This window comes from Halichoeres trimaculatus, unplaced genomic scaffold (assembly GCF_033239565.1).
Source record: "Halichoeres trimaculatus isolate MK-OKI-2021-1 unplaced genomic scaffold, fHalTri1.1 fHalTri1_scaffold_14, whole genome shotgun sequence".
In the NCBI taxonomy this organism is placed as follows: domain Eukaryota; kingdom Metazoa; phylum Chordata; class Actinopteri; order Labriformes; family Labridae; genus Halichoeres; species Halichoeres trimaculatus.
The window spans coordinates 15839457-15863460 of record NW_027437192.1 but is presented as its reverse complement, the minus strand read 5'-3'; the positions used below and the strand labels follow the sequence as shown (position 1 = coordinate 15863460).

The window sequence follows — 24004 nt, the reverse complement described above, 5'->3', positions numbered from 1 at the left end:
TTAATCATCTTTTAAACAGAAAAAGTAAAAACAAGCCACAGAACATAGAATATTATATTTCAGAATTATTTTTAAATTTTAGCTTTAACAATGGTTGCTATAACAATGCATTTTTAAGAGCACACTTGTTGGCTTTTGGCGGTCTGGAGTGCTAACCAGGGCCGGTATGCACAGCCAGCCATTAGCAATGAAAACAGATCATGTGTATTAATGGTGGGAAAAAAATAGATTAACATGAGCGAAGAGAATAGGTGTTTAGAGATTGAATACATCTTTTAGAAAAAATAAGATATTTTTATCCCTGTTAATATGGAGTACGCATGCATGAACCAAATTTGTTACCTTGAGGTTTTCCACCAAGTTCCCCTGACATAATGTCATTCTTCACCTGCCTCGCTTTCATGGTGCAGTTGGTTAATTGGCCAATTTTATATCAGCTGTGCATGCGGCTGATGCTATGGCTAAATGAGCCATTCCATAACTGTGTGTTATGACTAATGGTCCTGTTTGTGTAATGACTGGCCGTGCACACAGGCCCTGATGTGATCAGTTTAAAGGAAAATAGATGGGAAGACAAGGAGCTGGGTTGTCAGACCTAAAAGTACCCAAAAGCTGTCTGTGCTGACCTAAAGGAGGTCATCAAAGAAAAAAAAAAAAAAACATCATCTGCTTAAATTATCTGATGTTGATTCTGAACAGTAAATTTTGAACTTAATTACAAGACATTTGTCTGTGTAAAGTAAAATAAATCAGACACTCTGTCACTCAACGGCTTCTCTGGTTTCTCAGTGATCTAACTGTTTGTGTTTGTTGACCACTTTTGTCAATTTCTCTTAACATTACACATCCAAACCATGAAACCACGATGAAAAACAAAATACTTTCACCGGGTTTTGGTTTAACATATCAAGAGTCTATAATCAAACTGATCAAAATCAGTGTTTTCTGAGCAGGTGTAGCGTCTGAGCTGTTTCTAAAACAAAACCTGCATCATCTATGATACTGAGGTATAGTGATTATTGAGTGCATAGCTTATTCCAACTTTCCAAAAACTCTTTTACATACCTCATTGTTGTTTTTTATTTTATTGAGTATTTATTCCGTATTTATTTGTAGTCATATCACTTCTTTTAAAAAATTTTGACTGAGAACAAATGGACTCGTTTTTTTTCCCAATCCTCCATGTATAAGAGTAGTATTTTCTAACTGCAGTTAACTCTTTGTAGCTGTTTTGCTCTGGAAAAAAACTGTCATTGAACGCAGTCAGACAACACCAACCTCTGGCAGCAGCAACAAACTTTCAAACTAAAAATCCTGAAAGACTAAATCGTGTTGACAGAGGTCAGAAGAAGATGAGGACCAATTTCAATGGATTAAAAAAGAAAGAAATAATTAAGTTATACATTTATGAGAATAAATGGATGGATTTCAGATATCAGTTGGTTTCATAACCAGAATTTTTCTCCATAGAGATTTAATCAACCACCTCTGGATTTTTTTTTTATCCAAGAGTAAAAAAAATTTAACTGATTAAATTCATGTTTTATATATCTCCAAAAGTACATCATAGATTATTATCTTTCCTTCTTAGTATCCTGAAAGTTTTAAGAACGATTTACCATTGCAATTTTTTATTCCCCAGCTAATGTAAGAAAAAGTGATTATGCAGTAAAAAAAATTGGACTCAAAATCTGTGCACAGTTGAAAAGTGAAAGTAAACACACCGATAAACAAACATATATTTTTAAAGGAAATATTTAAAAAGTTTGATTCTAATATTTGCTGATTTGTAAAAATGTATTCACAGCTTAAAGTTTCCACATGAAGAAATAAGAAATGGAGAAAGAAATACTGTTTATGTTTATTTTCTGTAAAAAAAAAAATATTTTGAAAGTTTTGTTTCTTTTTACCGTCATTGTTCAGTTGTGTCATTTTGAAGCTCAGCAACAGGTTGTTCTTTAAACAGGTTGGTTGAGTTATTGAACAAAGCATTATGGGTCCAAAATGGCACCCTGACGCTGCCATAAGGCTTATCCTGCTTTTATTGAACAGGGAGCCTAATCAATACGGCTGGTTATTGTAGCCCGTGTCTGGGATAAGAGGTGTATTATCTAAAACAGATCACGCAACGTGTGGCTCAGCGTGTCGCTCGCGTGTCTGGATCTGAAGAGGAAGAGTATTGATTCAGCCAATTACACACGCAGTCCAGTCAGGGAATTGTTTTTCTATTCAGAGAATTAAAATGTTATTCATGTTAAGTTCAGACTTTGATGTATTTTTGCTTTTCATTGTTTAGTCAGACATTGTTAGTGTTGCTTATATAACCACACTTATTTTATTATAAACATTTCACAAAAGACACAGATAATTATTTTTTACACTCTTAATTTGATTTTCCCTGTAGTCTATTTATTCCCTGTAATTCCTTAATAAAAATAACATGGAGCGCCGTCTCTGTCACGGATTAACACGTTATCTTCTCCTCGCTTCACGTCGCTTAAACGGTTAAAAGTTGGGTTATGTGAGTTAAACACCGGTCCTCAAATCTTCTTAGCGTCATAAAGTTCACCAGATAGTTGGCAGGAATAATTATACGGCTCTGACCTTAGCCAGCCTGTTTGTGGATTCTGTTTAAAATACCCACCGGATAAGTCCGGTGGTTCACAAACACAGGTTAAAGGTTGAGGGTGAGGGGAGGTTTCAGGGTAAAGAGAGACGTTAACGCCGACATGATACGATCAGCCTCATCAAAAGTTGAAGTTATCTTTTGAAACTTTTCCTCTGGGTGGTTGTTATGAGATGCTGTTTACTGTTTCTAGGTGAGGTCTTAATCTGTGACATTGCCACTGTCTGTGGCACATCGAGGATTTGTGGAGTGTAAGATTAGAGCCCTACGTCGTCATAAATCTCTGCTTCCCAATTCGGCCGGGTAGTGGCGGGTGGGGCAGCTGCTAGGTGAAGTCTGTGGTCTGTGGATTTGCCGGGTGAAACACTTGTGTGTTTGCTCAGGAGACCTTCACCTGTGTGAGGTGGCAGACTCCCGTTTGTCCCTCTCTGAGCGCTCCGTGCTCTTTTACTCAGACCGGATTATTATTTTTAACACTTCAGTTTCTCTTTGTGAGGGCGCACACTCCTCAGAGTTGAACCACAACTTTTTTATGGTCCTCTGCTGTGGCTCTCCACGATGAACTACTGCATCCCAGACATGTATGAGATGCCTCACCCTGGGGTGGGAGGCTACCCAGTGCAGGGCGGTGGGGAGCACTGCATGTACCCAGGTGAGGGGCCTGGGTACGGACACTGCGAGCCTCAGCCGCTGCACCACCCGCCCTGCATGGAGCAGAGCTGGCCGCCCAGCCAGCACTACTCGTGCTCGTACGCTGGCGGCCCTCCGCCTTTTAAGAGCGAGTTCTGCAGCATGGAGATCCCTCTGAGCCACTTCCACCACCAGCCCGAGTACTACCCTGAGATCAAACCTGAGTACTCACACCTGCAGTGGATGCAGGGGCCGCACAAGAAAGGTACGAGTTCAAACCAGTGTTTGTTGGGACCTTCTTGGTGAGGACATGTTTCTCATGTGTGCAGAATCTCTTCATGGGCACGTTAGGGTTTGACTTTTGGTTGATTGGTGATGTTGATTTAGGAGCTTTGTGGTTTTCTCTTTAAACTGTTTGAAAGAAGTTTCGGATGTTTCCAATAATTACTAATGACTTCTCCCGATCATTGCTCCAGTGATGTTGGGGATTTTCAAATTAAGGTCGATAAGCGTAAATCCAAGATTTAAGGCGCCATGCGGCGTCACGTCTGTGAGCAGGACTTGATGCATCTGATGCTCAGAGTGTTGGAGGGAGCCGGGCGGGGGCTCCTTATTGATTGATGTTGGGGCAACAGAAGGCTGATGCAAGAAAAATCATTGCTTTCTTAAATAACTCCCCAAAAAAGGTATTGATCAGCTTGTTAACAGCAGAGTCTGCCAGAGGTCAGAGCACTGAACCAATTAAGCCAAATCCCAAAAATGGGGCCAGGTGTCAACTCAGAGAGTTTAAGAGGAGCAACCGTGCATCTGTGGAGGACAGGTTTATCAAACACGAGGTGTGTAAGAGTCAGCCAACTTTTAAATCTGTAACCTCTGCAACTTTTTCAAAGTGGTTTAGCCTCCAGGCTGTGCTAGTTTTCACAGAAAAAACAGGTCAGCTGATGAACCTTATAGAGTTCAACTGAAGCATGTCGACATCTCTGTACATCACATCTGGGTTTTTTTTATCCTGCAAATAAAAAAACAAACAGACAAAAATCACAAGCCTTTAAAAAAATTATTTAGAATGACAAAACTCTTCATCGTGCTCTCTTTACCTCCTAATTTATCAGCTACAGCAGTCAGTTAAAGGACTTTTAATTTGAAAAACCCAAGCAGCTCACACTTCCCAGTAGATAAAAAGTCATGAGAAAGAGGTTCATTCTTTCTGTAACATGTAATATTTACCTCTTCATTTCTTCTCTTCAGGGTACATTCCAAGTTACCTGGACAAGGATGAGCTATGTGTAGTGTGCGGGGACAAAGCCACGGGCTATCACTATCGCTGCATTACCTGTGAAGGTTGCAAGGTAACAAACATTTGGCACACTTGCTGATGAATCTTTGTTTTCAGTTTTCTGAGATATTTCAGATCACACACGTCGGTTTGTGTTCATGTTTTTAGGGTTTCTTCAGGCGAACAATCCAGAAGAATCTCAACCCAACCTACGCGTGTAAGTACGAGGGGAAATGCGCCATCGACAAAGTGACCAGAAACCAGTGCCAGGAATGTCGCTTCAAGAAGTGCATTGCGGTGGGGATGGCAACCGACTGTAAGTTTTCGAGCCCCTGGTCGAGATGTCACGTCTTATTTTTAGCGTTTAAAACAAGCGAGAGGCTGCAAAGAAAAACTTAACTTTGATATTTTAACCACAGTTCAGTCAGAGTGTAACAGAAAAGTAAATACTTTGAATATTTGAGACATTTCAGGTGATCCAAAGCAGACGGAGTAAAATCTGTGGTGCAAACAGATACAGTGGAGTATCTTAATCCAATAACGGTGGAGACATTAGGGACAGCCAGGGTTAAACTGGGCCGGGGCCACCCGAGGAAAAACTGCAGCTCATACTGTTTGCTCTTTAGGTTATCTGGGGACACTTTTATAATGTTTATACACATTAAATGCAAACAAAAACAACACGTCATGTTTGTTCCTTAGCTGCAGAACTTTCACTGAAATAAAGAGATATTCAATTTAACTATCACATCCTAGCTCAGCAGTTTACTTTCTTAAGCTTTCAGGTGATTTCATAAAAAAAGTTACCTTTTATTTTAGGAGAAAAAACTTTGTTTATCTACGATTTAATTTTTTACACTGATTTTCAGTAAAATAATGCAGGTATAAGACAAATACCCATGTCTTTTTCATTTTGAGTTCTCTGAGGTTAAACGTTGTGTGAAGTAAAGTGTAGGTACCTTTGAGGCGTCTCCAAAGGTCGATCAGATCTCAGATAATCTCGGTTAATTAGATTGAATTGTCATCAGCTGTAGTTTTCCTCCCTGCCAACAGAATCCTGATCGGCCTTGTTTGGAGTATTAAAGTGAAGAGCAGAGGGTTCTCTCACCGCCGTTAGTTTTATTTACAGCTCGTGACACCTTTATTTGGATTTCTTAGGGTTCAGACAACAACAACAACAGAGCGGATACAGTGAAACCTGAGATGTCAAAGGGGGTAGAAAGCAAACAAATAAATAAAGAAAATAAACATTAACCAAACAAAGAAAAAAATGGAGGCAAAGCTGCTTCAGTGTCTGAAATGTTTGACTAACAGACACCAGATTAGCACTGACTGCATCATTCTGCTGAGACTCAACAGCTTGAGCTTCTTATTTTCTAAAAAGAGAAAAGATAACCAAAAGAGTTCAGAATTAAATTGAAAGTATTTATGAGATTGTTGTAAATTGATGCAATTATAAAGCCAGAGGTCAGATTGTTGTAAACAAAGCATAAAAAATAATGAGAGGCACACAATTGAATTCTCATCAATGAATACTCATAAACACTGTGAATATTACGCAAGAATAAGGTACTGTATCATTTAGAGAGCAGGTAAAAGTCAAGATTTTGACAAATAAAAAAAACAATATTAACACTAAGGTAAAGAAAACAAATTAAGGTGAGTTAAAGCCTCTAAATCAGGGGTGGCCAACCGTGGCTCGCGAGCCGGATGTGGCTCTTTGCCTTTCGATATGCGGCTCTTCAATCCATTCAGAAAAAAAATTATAGATATATATAGATATGTGTTGTGGTGTGCTGATCAATCTAAAATATTGATCTATTGATGCCTACGTTGGGATCAGTATTGATCAATACTTGGGTGATGAGATTGATACTTAAGTTTCGGTTTCTCTTCTCTGCATTCTCTCAATCGCTCATGAGCTCATAGCTATCTAGATAGATAGATAGATGTGTGAGAGGAAGTGTGTCTGTAAGACCACGTGTGCGATGTGGCACTTTGTTGCACCATAGTAATTTGTGTGGCTCTTGGTCTCTGACTGGTTGGCCACCTATGCTCTAAATCAAACACCCTAAATTAAATATGATAATAACATTCACAAGCCATGCTGTCAGTCAGATCTCACTCTACACAAAAGATTCAAGCTGTAAAAAAATGATAACAGAAAAATCAGACCTGTTTCTAATAATATTATTAGTTTTTTGGGTCATAAGAAGCATTAATGTAATTTTCCTGTAGCCTCTGAGAGCTGACAAGTGAAGAAAGACAGTTTTTCTCTTTTTATCTATGTAAGAAAAACTAAACACAAACACAGGTTTACAGCTGTGGTGGAGGTTTTATAAAGGTAGCTTGCTCTGATATTTTCCTCCTCTTTGCATTCGTCCATGACTATTTCATTTAGAAAATTCCAGCTCATTTGGATTTAACAAGCAGTACATAAAGAAAGGACAGCAGGTCCTGTAAACTTTTTGTCTTGGTTTTACATTTTTGTGACCAAATATTTACAATCTTAATATCAGGCCTTTCTGAAAAGAAAGCAATTGAAAGTGACAGTTTTGTTTTTTTAGGCTTTGGTACTTTTTAAGGACCATTTGAACTGTGACTGAGATTATATAAGAGTTAAATTTAAGAATTAGATTTAAGAAATGACGGTGTTTGAAAGTAGTTAAAAACCACACTTTTTGTTGTCTTTTTGTGTCTGCTTGTAGTTTAGATGATAATGTGCATAATTTTAAACATAAACATAATTTTACACATAATTTTGATGTGTATATTGTTAATCAATTAAATCACAGAAACTAAATGTAAAAACACTGCTTCAGGTAATCCTTTCCTCATGTTTAAACTGTTAATCTGCTGGCTTTGAGTTTTCAGCAGTTTCACCTCCTCATTATATCAACCTTCCTCCTCATTCCTGTCCACTCTCATTGCCCTCTTCTTCTTCTTTTTCTCTCTGTCCTCCTCCTCCTCATCCTCTTTACCCCCCATCAGTGGTGTTGGACAACAGCAAGAGGCTGGCCAAGCGGAAGCTGATCGAGGAGAACCGGGAGCGCCGTCGGCGGGAGGAGCTGCAGAAGACGGTGTGGGACCGACCGGACCCCACCCAGGAGGAGTGGGACCTCATCCGTATGGTGACTGAGGCTCACATGTCCACGAACGCGCAGGGCAACCACTGGAAGCAGAAACGGAAATTCCTGGTGAGACATCCCCGTCCCTCCCCGCCTCTCTCCTCACCACAGCCTTCATCGTATTGAATACCCTGCCCTATCCAATCCCTCCCCACCCCTCCCCACCCTGCCCCTCACAGACCCCTCCCACATCATCCCCCTGTCTCCTCCACCTCCTCCACCACCACTGTTCCACTGTTCCCTGTGTTAATATGTCCATGTGTTTTTTTGTATCTCCTTGTAGAGTGGGGAGAATTAGCTGGACGAAGGAGAAAAGTGTGTTCCTCAACGAAGCAGCACTAATTAATAAATGGAACATCTTATTCTTTGTCTTTTCTTAATGTCTTACCGAGCAATGACGCTTAATCTGACGCTAATACTAATAACCTGCTTTTTTCGTGCTGTTTTTCATTTCCCTCTCTCTCTGATTGTAGCTTTTGATTTCACTCCTCACCCTCTTTTTGACTAATTTTGTTTTCTCTCTTCTGTGAAGTCTAATCGCTCTGTCCAGATTGAAAGTCCGCCTCAGCTGTTGACTTTATCTTGGGTTTCTATGGCGCGATCAGATGAAACACTCATGGAGACGTGAAATGTCAGCCGTCGATTTTGAAGAAAGAGATTCCCTCGAGTATAAAAAATACCGCTTTCACCGCGCCACATCAGTCTAAACTCTTTAATACCATCGTCACGTTACCTCCTGGATTTTAAGCAAAGATCAGTGCCTCTTAAAAGCCACACCTTTAGAAACATTTGTGAGATATCAAGTTTTGATTGAGCCTTGAGTTTGCTCAGGATATATAAAAATATTTACATGTGTTTGACCATCATCAAGTGTTTCTGACAACCTGATCAAGCTTTGACTTACTATTCATGCTAAACATGCCAGTATTTTTCCTCAATCATCCCTTTTCAAAACTTAACAAAAAAGAGCCTAAAATATGATTTTAAAAAAATGCAAGTTTTGATTGAGGCACAGGTTTGCTGAAGTTGTAGCTGGTTTATTCAGGATTAAATATTTTTAGTTGACGCATGAAATCAAATAACTTACAAAACATTTTCTGTTTTACTCTCATCACTGTTTTTAAACTGTTGAAAATTGTTTTCAAATCTGAGCATTTGAATGGAGTCTTTCAGCTTGATAAGTCTGATGTCATTTGACATTCAAGTGTTTGTGACTTTATTTGAAACCTGGTGGTTTTATTTCCAGCTTTTTCTCGATTCAAATTTGTGAAAACCGAGGTTTGGATGAGAGCTTTTAGGAATACATTTTTTTTTTTTTTTTGTAAATTTTTTGTTCACAGCTGGAAACAAACAACCAACAGCTTCATGAAAAATCAGGGTTTTTCTTTAAAGGTCTGCGTTTACTCAAGTAGTTTGGTGAAATAAATGATTTTCCACACTGTGAATACATTTCTTTTTAAAATAGATTAGAGATATGAAAAAGTTTTGGGTTCACTTAGTTTACAGTCCTTTATTTCAGGCTTAAAATTGCATGTTATTGGAGGCTGGTTGGGTGTTTCTGCAGACCTGTTTGAAGACTTTTTTGCTCTTCTATGGCTTCATGTTTGTACTTTTTGCACTTCTTTGCTTAACAATCTTTTAGTAATTTGCTGCTAAATAAGAAACTCTCGTTGTCAATTATTGTTTGATCGTTCCTAATTTGTTGTTTGACGCATCATTACAGCGCGACGTTGAACAGGAGAATCACCAAATCAATTCTTTGGCGTTATTTTCGGGTTACCAGTCTTTTTTGAAATGCATACACAAATTGAACCGACAATTCAAATCTCTTAAGCCTTTGCGGTCTCGTTCAATAAAACCATAGATTTCCGAGCCGTCTGTGGTTGTTTGACTGTTTCAGAATCCCGTGCCGTTGATCTTCGTCTGAGTGTTTCTCAGGGCCGGTCTGACGCCGTGGCCCTGAGTCTGAACCTCGCCATAGAAATCCACCTTGAACTCTGTCCTCACCTGTTTTCTCTCTGCACTCTTTCATCTGTCTTCAGTTTAACTTGTTTTCTTTTTAGTTGGCTTGACACGGGTTCTTCATTGAAACTTCACGATTCCTGTTGATTATCCAACAGGTCGAGGAAGCAATGCTTCTTAATGAAATAACATGTAATTTATTCTATACTTCTGACCAGAGTGCAGCGGGGGTGAAGGAAACTAAGGTAAGAGACCAGATTACTACTTAGATATAATGTGTGTTTTTACATCAACAATACCTGTGAAGAAATAGTCATGGTTCAGTTAATTTACTGTCGATTAGTTGCAGAACACATTTATTTTAGTGCAGTGAGTTATTGTTGCTTAATGTCTGAAGTGGTGCTTCTTCATTTTTATATCTTTACATCTCAGTAAACACTTTTTATTCAGTCATGTGCTTCAGAGTCTTCGTCATTAACCTCATACATAAAACCAAGTTTAAGGCAGTTTTAATGCAGGAAATCACACTTAATCTTTTTAATCTTAAACCTGTTTTAATATATTTTTGGGTCTTAATGGCATCCATCGAACTTCATGCATCGTACTTACTACCGTCGCCGTTGTCGTGTTGTGTTTGCTTCCCTCGTCAGTAAGCTTGCTTCGTGATTGGCTATCATTTCATTCCATCAAACAAACCACAGAGTTGCGTTTTCAGCTGCCCAACAGCCGGATGTCTGATCCTAAACTCTGAGCAAGTGTAAAACTAATAGGTGCAAACTGAGGCCGTGGTTTTTCCAGAGTAGATCAGAAGAAGAAGAATTGGTCCTTTAATCAGCATTTCAAAAATGATGATGTCCATCTTTAGGCTTCATTAACCCCCCTCAGATACGAGCGTGGTATTTCCTGGGCTGCTGATCGTGTTATAAAACTGCTGCTAACATGGAGCCAAGTAGCAGCAGCAGTTTGAATGTTGTGTTGACGAGCTGCAACGGACTCCACCTTTAAGACCCAGAAATATGTGAAACCAGGAGTCATATTTAAAAAACAGTCATGAGATTTACTCTGAGATTTCAATGTTTCATTTTTCTACTGGAGATCACTTTGACACCGAGCTTTCCTTTTTTGTCTGCTCTTCTTTGCAGCCAGAGGATATTGGTCAAGCGTCCATGGTCAATGCACCAGAAGGAAACAAAGTGGATATCGAAGCCTTCAGTCAGTTTACAAAAATTATCACCCCTGCCATAACCCGAGTGGTGGACTTTGCCAAAAAACTGCCTATGTTTTGTGAGGTGAGTCGAGCCTCGTGTTTGAATGAGTTTCCTAAAACGTAGGAAAAGAGGTGTCATGGTGCTCCCTCTGGCGGCTGCAGAGGAGGTCCCTCATCTGCTGTTGCACCTTGTTTGACTTTCTAATCCTGCTGTCCTGCCTCAGTGGGTTTAAAGTAAAGCCAATGATAAACTGTTTCCTCTTCTTTATGCTGGATTATGGTGATTATGAAATGTAACACATTTAAACTTGAACTGAATTTTCTCTTAAGTTTTCCTCAGATTTATAAAGAGAAGCACGCTCTTGCAGCGTTGATTTTATTAATGCACTCATGATATTTGTCTCTCTCCCGTCAGCTGCCTTGTGAAGATCAGATCATCCTGTTGAAAGGCTGTTGCATGGAGATCATGTCACTGCGAGCGGCTGTCCGCTATGATCCTGAGAGTGAGACCCTCACCCTCAACGGCGAGATGGCGGTCACACGAGGACAGCTTAAGAACGGAGGCCTGGGAGTGGTCTCAGACGCCATCTTCGATCTCGGCGTGTCGCTGTCCTCTTTTAACTTGGACGACTCTGAGGTGGCTCTTCTGCAGGCCGTCATCCTGCTTTCATCCGGTGAGCGACTGGTGTCCTGATACTTATCTCACTTTAGTTTCTGGCTGATTTAAACTCGTTTTAGTCATTTTCAGCTTATTATTATTAATCTAAGTTACAGTTTAAACAGATCATTTAGGGACTGTACGCATCAAAGACAGGACAATGGAATCAGGGAGCATCATGCTGTCCTGCACAGATTGTGTAAACAGTTTCTTCCTGGCATGAAATCTATACCAAACTGCAGCTCAATCAATAAATCAGCATTAATCATTCTGACGAGCTTTGTCCAGTTAGCCTCTTTCTTTAGCTGTAGCTCCATTTCTCTGTGTGAGGCTCTGCATCTGATTGAAGATCAATACTCTTCTGCTGCTGCTGCTGCTGCTGCTGTGTTATACATGCAGACATGACACGAGGATAACCTGCCCATCTGTCTGCTCCTCTGACACACATACAGCAACCACCAGGGCTCAATCAATACACTTCTCTGGAAACAAAGGTTCAAACCAGAAACTGTGAGCTGCAAGTTGATGCAAGCAGTGGTAGTCTGTGAAGTTTTACAATTAATTCAGGAAATAAAACGCACACAGAAAGTCCACTTAATGTCATCATAACAACTAACTAACTGCTGACAACAGCTGATATTATATCAATATGTTAGTGCAAGGAAATAATATATACAATCCTTACTTGCTACAGTTTGACTTTTATTTGTTTATGTATACTCATGGATTAATGACACAGCTTGGCTGCTGCCTTTAACTGGTTTTCTTGATTGCTGCTCATTTTTACCTGTTGTTTTTATTGTTTATTGTGAAGCACTTTGTTACCTGTATCAAAACATGCTATACAGGTTTTGAAAAATTTTGTTATTATTATTATTATTATTATTATTAATTTTTATTATTATTAAAGCTCAATGAATAAGAATATGCTCTCAGTAAGAAGAACAATAAATTAACCAAAACATCCTTAAGACCATTAAAATATGTGAATATGAAAAAAAGGGAGGGATATCTACAGAAGATACACTTGGGATAGATTCTGTAACCTGACTGTAACATTAACCTTCTATTTTCCTTCCTGTGGTGTGTTTACAGTTCAGTAAAACTATCTCATGTTCAAGAATAAATTGATGTTTATGAGGTTCACCCTTTGGCGGTTGGCCAGGGTTCAACAACCTCCTTTATGCACGCCACTCCCCACTCTCACCCTGTTACCTGCTCTATCCACTGTCCTTCCCTCTCTAAAGATTGAAAAGCCCAAAACATAACTTAAAAAACATAACAAATAAATCAAATTAATAGTTGACTAACAGGTTAATGTCATAAAAGCAATACAGTCTTATTATTGCAAATTTAGGTTAGGCATAGTTAGTGGTTTGAAAAATCAAAGAACACGTTTTTTGTTTTTTTTTAAAAACCAAACCAAGGTGTCATATGACCAATATTTCCCTGTGATTTGCATCAAATGACTCTTAAATAAATGGGATTGACTTTTTAGTTTTTTTGATACTGAAACGCTGATGTGTTTGTCCTCAGATCGGCCGGGCCTGAGTAGTGTGGAGCGGATCGAACGCTGCCAAGAGGAGTTCCTGCTGGCCTTTGAACATTACATCAACTACCGCAAACACAAAGTGGCGCATTTCTGGCCCAAGCTGCTAATGAAGGTGACGGACCTGCGGATGATCGGTGCCTGCCACGCCAGCCGATTCCTTCACATGAAAGTGGAGTGTCCCACCGAGCTATTCCCTCCTCTCTTCCTGGAGGTCTTCGAGGACTGACCAATGGATTTTAGCGTATGTGTGTTTGCGTGCATGTATGTGTGTGAATGCGTGTGTGCGCATGCGCCTGGGAACCCTGGTGGTCTCAGGGGTGGAACCAGCAGAAGGCCCGTCACAATGAACTTTCTATTAGCACTACTGAGTGTCACTTCATTCCATAGTCTAGGAGTAGCTCTCTGGTCTAGTTTTGTATGGAACCATTCCTTACAGTGCGGGTACATGTGAATAGCATTTTGTTCTTTTTTTTGTTTTGTTTTGTTTTGTTGTTGTTATTGTTGTGGATATAACCTCTCACCTCGGATTTTACTCTAGGTTTTTATTTGTGTGTTGATGATTGTACAGTTGGCATAATGGTGATTTTATCAACACCTGTTCGTTCATTAGAAAACATGCAAACCATGTATTTTCCTTCCTTTATTTTCAAAGACTCAGAACAGCTGCTCTCTCGATGCACAAAACAGGACATTGTTAGCGATCCGTTAGCCTTTCCTCCCACCCGCTCGACTTTATCAGACCCTTCTGTTGGTTAATATTAACTGTCATAGATTCAGTCAGTCATAACAGCAGCATCACTCACAGCGTACAAACCCCTGTGAATCTCTGGGTAGCCACACATCACAAGTCCGAAAGCTGCGTTCCTGAGATGACAGAAAAATCTTAAGCTTGAGCAACAAAACATGGACACAAAGAAGAATTCTGGCTTCTGGAGGACAGTTAGTCATCATCAAATCTTCATGACAGCACAGAAATGTAAACACTACACAAACACACGCAGTTAGACTTGTTTGTAGTCCTCAGAACACACATTTCTCTGTGAGGTATGAGCAGGAATCAGCCCAGATCTGCTTTTGTTGACACTGCAGAAGAAACATGTTGGACATCGTGGGCAATGCTTACTGTCGTACTGTGACAGCACATTAGGGCCATGACAGAAAGAGGAAAAAAAAATACACTCAAAGCCAATCATCCCAAAGAGGATAACATCATTATTAAAAGTTACATTTCTGAGTTTGAAACCAGAAATTTCTGAGCTGCTTCTGACATCTTGATCTGAAGTATGCATAAACATATTCAACCTGTTTTTCTTTGTAGATAAAAGGGGAGGCTATGCTCAGCCTTCATTAAAGGAAACTCCCAAATATCTGACTTCAGGAGCATCTAATCTTTAGAGCAAACGTTCAAGCTCTTAAAATAAGTCTGTCCAAACAAAAATTCACATAGCTGTCTAGATTCTTTGAGATAAATGATGTCAGAAAGAAGAAACTTTACGATGAAGAAGCTCTTCTCCTAAAGATATGAGTTAGGTTTTATGCTGCAGTCTGTTAGTGAATGATGCAGAGAGACTTATTTCAGTGTTTAAGTATTTTACCTCATGGATGGCGCTCCACGATGCAAGCCAACGCTTTGCTGTGCCGGCCATTCTGGATACATCCCGAGGCGATCAGTCTAGCAGAAACTTAATGCTTCTTGCATTCTGTTATCTAGTTTAGAGTAAAAATAAGCACTTTTATTTTTAAAAGAAACAAACCTCCTTATATTTTCTTCGCAATAAGAAACATTTCAATTTTTGTTTTCTTGGGTGTGTGCTGAAATTCCCTCAAAAGAACTATTTGAAACAGAAAAAACTGCAAGAAGATGGTCTAGAAAAACTGGAAAATACATAGAGAGCATTGTAAAAATAATCCTCAGAGCCTTGGTTTGGCAAGGATTATGAGTCAGTTTATTGAGAATCATTTCCAAGTGATGTATTGGGATATTTTAAACAGGTTTTACTGAGAGGGTTTATCACAATTCCTTGGACATTCGACATAGTTGTACCACTTTTTGTTTTGACTAAGAAAAGAAATTTATTTTCATTTCTCAGACTGTAAAGGAACATTTGCAGTTGTTTAATAATTCTTTTGAACCTTTGCAATATCAGCACACATCATTAAAAAGAACTAAAGGGTATTAATATTTCCTACGTGCTCAGCATGACCTCCGAGTCAAGAATTGCTAATTTGATTTCTTTCATGGCTCTAATTCTCTGTCATCTTGAAAAGAAAGAAAAGAAAAGGCTTGTGCCTGTGTATTTCTTGTATTTTCGTACGAACAGGAAAACACTCAGAGGTCGTAATCCGCTCTGTGTGCTGATGATTCAGATTTCTGTCATCCAAAGGGACGCAGCTGTAGCATCAGCATGTTCACCATCTCCAGAGACTGGTCAGGACTAACTAAAGCACATAATGACACTGATGTCAGAAGAAGACAATCATATAGTACTCGTGTGTTGTGTAACAATGCCACATGCTGTGCCAAAACAAAGTGAATGAGGCCCTCCTTGTTGTATCCCTGCTGGGCTTTCACAGCGATACCAAGACTTGACTGATTTATGCTAGTTAGTGCATGCAGCTCACAACAGAGTCCCCTCTGACTCGTGCTCTAGTCCGCGTTAGCAGCTCCTTCAACAGATTATAACGTCATCTCACACACACAGACGCACACATAATGGTTTCAAAATTTTATCCCCCTGTTTGTTTCTTTTCACCTCCTAAAGAAATGGGGGTCTGTCTGTCCAAACAGTGACGTCATGGTGCTATGGTGGGTTTGGAAACGGCTGATTGAACTGTAATGTCATGTTACATGCAGTAAAAGAACTTTATCTGTTGTACAACAGCCCACCACCCTCTTATGATGGCATGCATATACACTAACACACAAACATGCACAACTGCAGAACATACCTGTACAAATACTGTACACATGCAAACATGTGCATGTGCCTGGATCAGATATGGGTCAGACCCCACCACTGTGACCAATCGGTGGGTTTTGGCGGCCAAGTGAACTTTGGCCGTTCTAAAAAGAAAAACAAAAACAAAAAATAAAAATAAAAAAGAACAGTATGATTCATCATCAGCGAGGTACACTGAGAAAGCTGGTGAGATTGTGAAAACGTAGCGCTCTTTTCTTTCTTTTATTTTAGCTGGTATGTTCTCTTTCTGTTGTTGCTCCGAAAGCCTCTCTATGGTATTGCCGTTTGCAATGTGACAGACATTTGCTTTGTATATCTCGCTTTTTTCAAGCTTCACACTACTCCTCAAAAAGAAACAGCTTGTGTTTTATTGCTTTTCTCTCTTTTCTGTGAAGTGATGCCTTTTATCAAAGCAATAGACTTGCTGCAGTGTTTGAATGACCCGGACCTCACACACACACCTCACAAACTGTACAGACTCAAAATAAATGCACAGACAATCAGAGGGAGAGAGATGGTTAGGGGGTAGGGTTAGGGGAGGCAGGCACCCAGGCTCGGGCGGCCCTGGCGGTAATGTAGAGCTGGACCGTGCTGAGCCAGAGCCATTTGGAAAAGTAACATTGGCTATGTTTACATGCACCCCTGATGTCCTGTTGAGGTTTCAGTGTTAAGTTGTTTGCAGGAGCCTGTGACTGAGCCTGTTTCCATTAGTTGGACGATTACCAGAGTAGACGCCGTAGAAATCACACAGAGAAACTTAAAATGCTGTCCTCTTCACTCATGCTTCTGTTTAAAAGATAAATTGACCAAAAATAAAGCAACAAGCATCAGCAGCTATGTCCGAATAAAGAAACCTGTACCTCAGTTATCAAAGCTAAGGGTTGGCTGCACAAGTTGGATTGATTTATGACTCATCTAAAAGCCACTTTGAACTTAAAGTACCAGGAACTTAACTCAGGAACCTAACAGGGACCTCGAAAGTCTCTTTGGTGTGTCTTTGTTCCTTCTGCATCTGAAGAACCTTGGAGATCAGACCAGCGAATTCCACCTTAAACACGCAATGACACGACAGCGCCATCTTGAGGTTGTCCTTTGTAGTTCTCTCCTGCATGACTGTTAGGCTTCCGAACCACACAACGACACAACACAACAAATATTCCTCTTTTACCTCTTTTTAAGACTTCACTTTTAGACTAGTCTCAGGAATCCGTCGGCCTAACGTTGTTGAAGAGACGCCAACATCGAGAGAGACGCTAACACCACGCTAGGAACTACAAACGCTTGCTTGCAGTCTGTATGAAAGCTGTCCAGAGGTTTATAACATAGATACTTTGGACCATTACTACAAACTACCTCAGGAGCAGGGACTTTTTGGAGGGAGCAAACTTCAGCCAAAACAGAAACAATGATCGTCTGGTCGAAATGCAGATTCAAAGTTCCAGAGTTCCTGTAAATATGCTGAGAAAAAAAAACTTAAATGACCTGAGATGCTCAAAATAAAAAGAAGTTATTTCAAAGCTGCATTAATTTGTTTTTTCTTTTAATTTCGAGGCTTTAGTGGGCGCAAGCTGGTGCATATCTGCAAATGCAGCAGGAAAAGAGCAGTTGTTGTGTCTAACTCTATGATCCCAGTTTCATCCATGGAAATCTGACTTAATTATTTACAACTCTTAAGAGAAATATCAAACCATGTACCTGCCTCATATTTTTATGTCTTTGCGGAGTAGTTGCAAATTCAGCCTTAAAAGAGGGAGTGTAAAGACAAGGTAAAAAAAAGAAAACATTACTGATCCGTTAAAATCCATGAAACAAACCCAAAAAAAAGACTAGACCTTTGCAGCTCTGCAGAGTTTGATCATAATGCTCCAAGTTGACCACTTTGAACATCTGGAGCCAAGTGCACCATCAAGGAGTGAAGACACTTGATCGAGTCTCCTATACTGACTTAGTCTGATCCACGTAGTTGCTCATGAAGTGCTTCAGTCTGGTTTATACTCTCTGGCCACAAGCATGACATACTCCGCCATCGATGTGTCCACGTCACTCTGTAGTCCTTCTCCAAAACACACGGGGGCAGTGTAATCCGTATGATCGGCAGATCACCTATATTACATCCAGCAATGTTTTCTGGTTGTGTTTTCGCAGCAGTTTTGAGCGTATCGTGTTAAATTAAAACTGTTACAAGGGGATTCAGAAAGGAGACATGGGGGGAGTGATGTGCAGCAATTTTGGAAATGTTGCAAGCACAGAAATACAATCCTGTTCAGCAGACCTATCTCAGGACTTGTGGTCTGGGTCCCCATTTGTTACACCCCACCTGGAAATGGTCTTGTTGGGCTAACAGCAATCCACAAAAGACCCATACAAAAGACTGAAAAAAGACCTTTAACAATTACAAAAAGGATTTGATGATATTTAGACGTAAATAATCAAATAACTACTTAAACAAAGGCAACAAAATTCAAAGGAGAGTCAGCAGTCTCAAACTGAAAGGTCTGTCCCTGGTGAAGCAGCTTTTAAAGGCTGGGACCAGTTGAGCCTCATTGAGAATCACTGGCCTCACCAGGAAATGAGCAGAGGAAGAGCAACAGGGGACACGCAAATAAAAACACACACAGCTGTAATAGCTGTTGTAGTTGTTGTAGTAGTTACATTTAGCATGAGGTGAACATAATGCTCGTAGTGAATCTTTCTTTTCACAACTGCAGAGTGGGGACATCAATGAGTGTTGTAGTTGAGAGAAAAGCTTTCAAAGAGTAAAAACAGGACTTGCAGGTCTAAAAGGAATTAGCTCACTGCCTACACAGACTTCCAGTGGATTGGTCTGATCATGGATTGCTTGGTTGATGCCCTTTTTATAATCATCATGTGATCAAAACACAATTTTTGTGACCATAACTTTTTTTCAATTTATTTTATGGACCAAGCCTGACTTCTAAACCTTCACAAGCTTCATCCTCATTGTAAAAAAAAACAAAAAAACACCCAGAATCCAACACAAACAGGCCTTCATGTCTACATAGTCCATAGGAAAAACTGAAGTTTATCATAGCTTCCAGTTCTGGGTCAGACAAAACACCTTACACCTGGCTAGTGCACTTGGCTACCAATGCTATCAAAGATATCTGTCCAAAGTGGTAAAACCCGTAAATCCACAGCGAAGAAGTACACTGCAATGTATCTTTGCACACTTTGTGATTTCAGAATTTTGGTTATCTCAACTCCAGATCAACCTCTCTGCATTTATCGGACAAAAAACAGCTGCATCATGTGTCTCTACCTCCTGCTTTAGATAAGAGTTGTGACCTTGCAGGGCTTTATCGCCATCAACTTACTGCAATCATAAACACACAGGATATCAGCAGGCTTAGTTTGTCTTATCAGATTTACAAAATACAAACAGTGAATTTGCGGTAACTTTCAAAGAGCTTGCTCACTTCACTTTACTATTTATTCCAATTATTAATATGACTCAAATCAAATACTTTCTGAGTTACAAGTTGGGCGGTGACTGAAGACTCAAGTTTTACACTTCTAGGCTTTTCATAGGAATAATCATTGCTTTAAATCTGTGCAGTCCTCAGCTTTTGACCATCAACTCACATCTAGTTAAAACAACACAATAATTTTGAGTGTTTCAGCGATTTTGCTGTTTATCCGATTTTACATTTTCCTGTTAATGAGTTTTCTTATTCATCTCTTTTAGTAAACCTACTGTGAGGAAATAGAGTTTGGTTGCTATTTCAAAGAGGAGCACTTTGAACAGGCTGAGTATAGTACATATTTCTAATCTGCAGCTAAATAGTTTGTGAAATTTGAAGAACTTCGACATGAGTGATGATTTTGGATAAGTCATATGGGTTTTGTCCTTGTGCAGCCAGCCCTTGGTTTATGATTGTCAGAGTATTATCTTTGGGGGTGAATTACATCTTTAACATGCAAAATTCCTGGTGTTTAAGTGTTACACTCAGAGCATCTTCTAGACCAGAGTAACCGTGGGTTTTTGGCTTGGCTCCTGAAGTGGAAAAACATTGATTTGTATATAAAGTAGGCTAAGCGGTGTAAAAACTACCAAAAACCCAAATTGGATCATCATTCAAACAACAAAGCATTATGCAGTGACAGTCAAAACCTTTCTGCACCATGCACAGTAACCTTAAACCTGCATATGAACAGTTGAGTCCAGGCATTTGGTAGCAGAATTTCAAAACAGCCTGAAATCACACTCACAAGCTAACATGCTAGCAGCATGTGAGCTAAGCCTATGCACAGACCTGCAGACGTGAAGCTAGCACTATAGTTTTTGGTGACCTGATGAATGTAATATTTACTCTCCACCACTCATTAGTTAGGTCTTAATTTTTAAGAACATTTAGCATCTTACCTGCTACAGTGTAGCATGCTCTTCATGGTGGTGACCAGCCAGCCAGTAAGTATCTCTGACTGCCACTGGTGCTTTTATTTAGGGAGGATATCTGACCTTTGTGCTGAAAAGTGGCAAGTGGAATGGGATGAGTTGGAAAGGAAAATGTGACCAAAACGGTGAAGTTGAGGCTTATTAAACCAAAACTGTTAGCTAAATAATGCTAAAATATCTCAAAAGAATGAAAACTCTAAATCTGAAGTCATTGTGGATTTGAATTGGTTTCATTCTATTCTTGCGTTCAAACACCTTCAGAAACTGTCAATAGCTGATGAGTTCAGCACAGGACATCCACAGTGTAAGACCAAAAACCTAGGGATGATTGTATGAGATTGAATAAGTTACCGGCTTACTACTTTCTCATTAATAAAACTCCCCGAATGCACCTTTCAGCCAAACCCTGCTTATTTTGCTCTCATAAAGAAATTCTTGTGGGTCAATGTCAAACCTTCACAAAAACTGATTTTAGATTTCAGACAAATATTAGTAATTCTAATATTTAGTTAGAAAGTCTCTCATATTTAAGAGCACAAAACGTACTTTGACTTTGAATCCTCAAGTATAAAATTCACACTGGCTGACCCAAAGGAAAATTTACTGTGTACAACGATGGACGATACATCTCCACCTTATTTTGTTAGTCAAAAGTGAGGTCAAAACCCCCCTTGACTGGTGCTGATCATGAGATTTGGAGCTCTCACATATTATCATCCTTCCCACTAACTGCTACCCCTTTTTATCAGAGCTGGTGTTAGTAATAGTTTGGAACTAATGTTTCCACTAACCAAGCACAGGCTCTTGGTGCTCAAAACTGGTCTCTGGCAAGCACCAACTGTTTGCTGGGCTAGAGCGCAGCACAGACTTTGTCAGGGGGCAGGGGTGGGGTAACCATGTTTAGTGAAAAAAAATAGCTATTTTTAAAAAGAAAAGCTACCGAACGAGTCTTCTGTTTTTTTGTTGGAGTTTCTTGTTCAAAAGTTGAAATTGAGGTGAAATTAAAGCAGCAGTGCATGCATCCGATGAGCTCCTTCATTGTTGCTTTGTGGGCTTCCGTATGGCATTAGCGTCCTGGGGTAAATGGCTACGTATACAGTGAAATACTGATGTTGTACAGTGACAAAGTCAAGTGACTCCAACTTGGCTCCTTCTCGATGTGAAGTACGTGATTAGGACAAACCTATTTTAGCATTAGCACCAAATAAAGACCTGCTTCTTTAGATGGAAAAGAGGTGTGTAAGGCAGATTTAACTAGCAAATAAATTGACAGCGATAACTATTAGTTAGCTGAGAGAAATGATCTTGTAAGGTTTGATATGGGCCTTCTCGCTTGATTAGACCAACAAAATGGCTAATTTCAGAATGAAAGTCAAAAATAATACTTGAATTGCTTTTAAAAAATCTGCCTACAGGATAAAAAAGTGCTTCTCATGTTTCTCCAAATAAGAACGGATTCAGGAAATTTAATTATAATACTTTCCTTACCACATTAATGAACTGTTTTACTCTTCAAAAAAAAGTGCAAATAAGCCCAAAATACATTGTCTTACACACAAGAACGCTTAAATGCTTAAATGCTTAAATGCTCCACAATACATCTCTAAGCGTCAGTACGTTTTTTGCATACATTTAAATGAGCCGTTGCGCATTCATTTTGTATAACAGCCTTAAACAGCCAAAATAACTGATGGAAACATTTTTCAGAAATGTTTCTGACATTTATTTTGATTTTAAAGTTCAGCATGTCCCAGGTTTTACAGCAGCAAGTCAGCAGGGGGAGCTCCAAAAAGTTTTGGCTTTGCTTTTGAGAAGCTACTGTGCCGTCCATCTTTTCATACAGTCTCTGCAATGCTATGAGAGTAACTTGGCTAAAGGACTGCATTTTCTGGCTCATATCCTTGTGGCGCTGCATAGGTTGGTAGTTTATAGGAAGACAGGACTCCACGTCCTTATCATTTTCATAAAAAAAGGGGATTTTAACCAAGTTTAATCCAAAAAGAACAAAAACTGAAAGTTATATCGACAGGTTTTTATTAATCGTGAATCAAATGTCTGTGGTTCTTGTAGGGTTTTTAGGAGGTGGAGCTAAAGGCCATATTAGTATGTTGAATATTTACGTGTCACACACCATTACTATAATTACTTGAATTTTCATATGCACAGAGCTGTTGTTGCATGTAAACACAGTCAATGCTGACTGTCGGTTCAGAAAATGTTTACTGTTCCTGAAAGGTGCCAGTTCTTAGTGATCTCTCCCACGAGTTGTTACTCTTAAGGTTACTCAGTTACAAACCAATTACAAGAGTTGCACCATAGAAAAGCTATTTTACCGTACAAAGGAAAAAGGATGTATATTTTCAGACTGCAGATTTTTTTTACGGATGTTATGAGCATAATATGAACATATTGTTTTGCATAGCGTTAAAAGAATTAAGGACCTTGCTCTCAAATCCATTTCCACATTTCCACAAAAGAACTTGAGCAAGATGTAATAAAACATGAAAAAAAGAGATAAAAGATTGCATTAAGATTTTTAAAATCAGTGGTTACAGTAGCTGGACCTCACTGTCTGTACAAAGCAGCACAGCTACACATGAACACGTGTATCAACAACTTCTTGGTCAAAGTGTAACCAGCGTCTGAGAAACAGTCATCCACCGTCAGCACAGATTTCTCTCCTTGTGTGTTTGAGTGTCTTCTTGTTCAACTCATCTGTTCAACACGTACTGGAAAACCGTCACGGAGAGAAAGGGAGAATAAGTGTGTTTAGGTGTAGGAGGAGTAAATCTGTGGCAGCAGAAACAGAAGACGTCAGAGTTCTGTTTTCCAAATTTGCTGTCTTGCACTCGGCTTCTTACTGGAAACCCTGTCCGGTAACCACTGTCCACTGTGGTCAGTGACTTTGACATGAGCGTGGAGGACCTCAAGAGGACATGATTTTGATGCTCATGATTGACGATGATTGCAGCTAATGTGAATTGGCTCTCGAGAATAAAGATGGTTTTGAGAGATTCTGGTTTTGAGGGTTTTATTTTCTCTGCAGTTTACAGCTCAGGTTAAACAGAGCAAAATTAATCCTGAAGCTTCTTCTTTACCTGCATAAGCAAAACCATCAGAGAGACTTAATACATTTTTTTTTTATTCTTATAACAGCTACTCCACCGGTATCAGCCATGAGAAAAAAAAAATTTGTGAAATGAAAATTGTCAAAAGACAGAAATTCTTACATGCTACCTGACTTTTCTCTGCCAAACTTCACCATCAGACCTTTCAACAGAGACACTTCAGAGTTATTGATGGATACAGACTCTGCTTTTTTCACAAATCATCAGCCTTGAATGCAGACAATAAGTTTCATGATCAAAGAAATAACCAGTCTCATTGCTCATGAACTCATTTTAGTCTGTAGGCCATGAGGAGGTATCAGTAAAACTTAGACTCTGAGGTTTTCCCAAGCCAAAACCCATTTTTTCAAAACCCAGTCTTAAATTATAAAGTCATTGCCGAAATGTAAAAACAATGCAGTTCATTGAGTTTCCTCTTGAGGCTGGCTGCAGAAAAAAACAGAAACCGCATCCATATCAA

The 24004-nt window shown here is 39.5% G+C and overlaps 1 protein-coding gene across 4 annotated transcripts in view; it reads left to right on the top strand.

The window, feature by feature from the left end:
- thrb (thyroid hormone receptor beta) overlaps positions 1-23416 on the top strand; it is a 178701-nt gene extending 155285 nt beyond the window's left edge. For 2 of the 4 annotated variants that reach the window (XM_074686420.1, XM_074686419.1), the window contains 7 exons: positions 4505-4605; positions 4701-4848; positions 7524-7729; positions 9781-9867; positions 10765-10911; positions 11245-11503; positions 13024-23416. In XM_074686420.1, the coding sequence (XP_074542521.1) occupies positions 4505-4605; positions 4701-4848; positions 7524-7729; positions 9781-9867; positions 10765-10911; positions 11245-11503; positions 13024-13265 (1190 nt within the window). In that variant the 3' untranslated portion in view covers positions 13266-23416. Of the gene's footprint in view, positions 1-3069; positions 3522-4504; positions 4606-4700; positions 4849-7523; positions 7730-9780; positions 9868-10764; positions 10912-11244; positions 11504-13023 lie in introns of those variants that run through there. The other 2 variants (XM_074686422.1, XM_074686421.1) reach the window with 2 other exon arrangements.
- Positions 23417-24004: the final 588 nt, after the last annotated feature.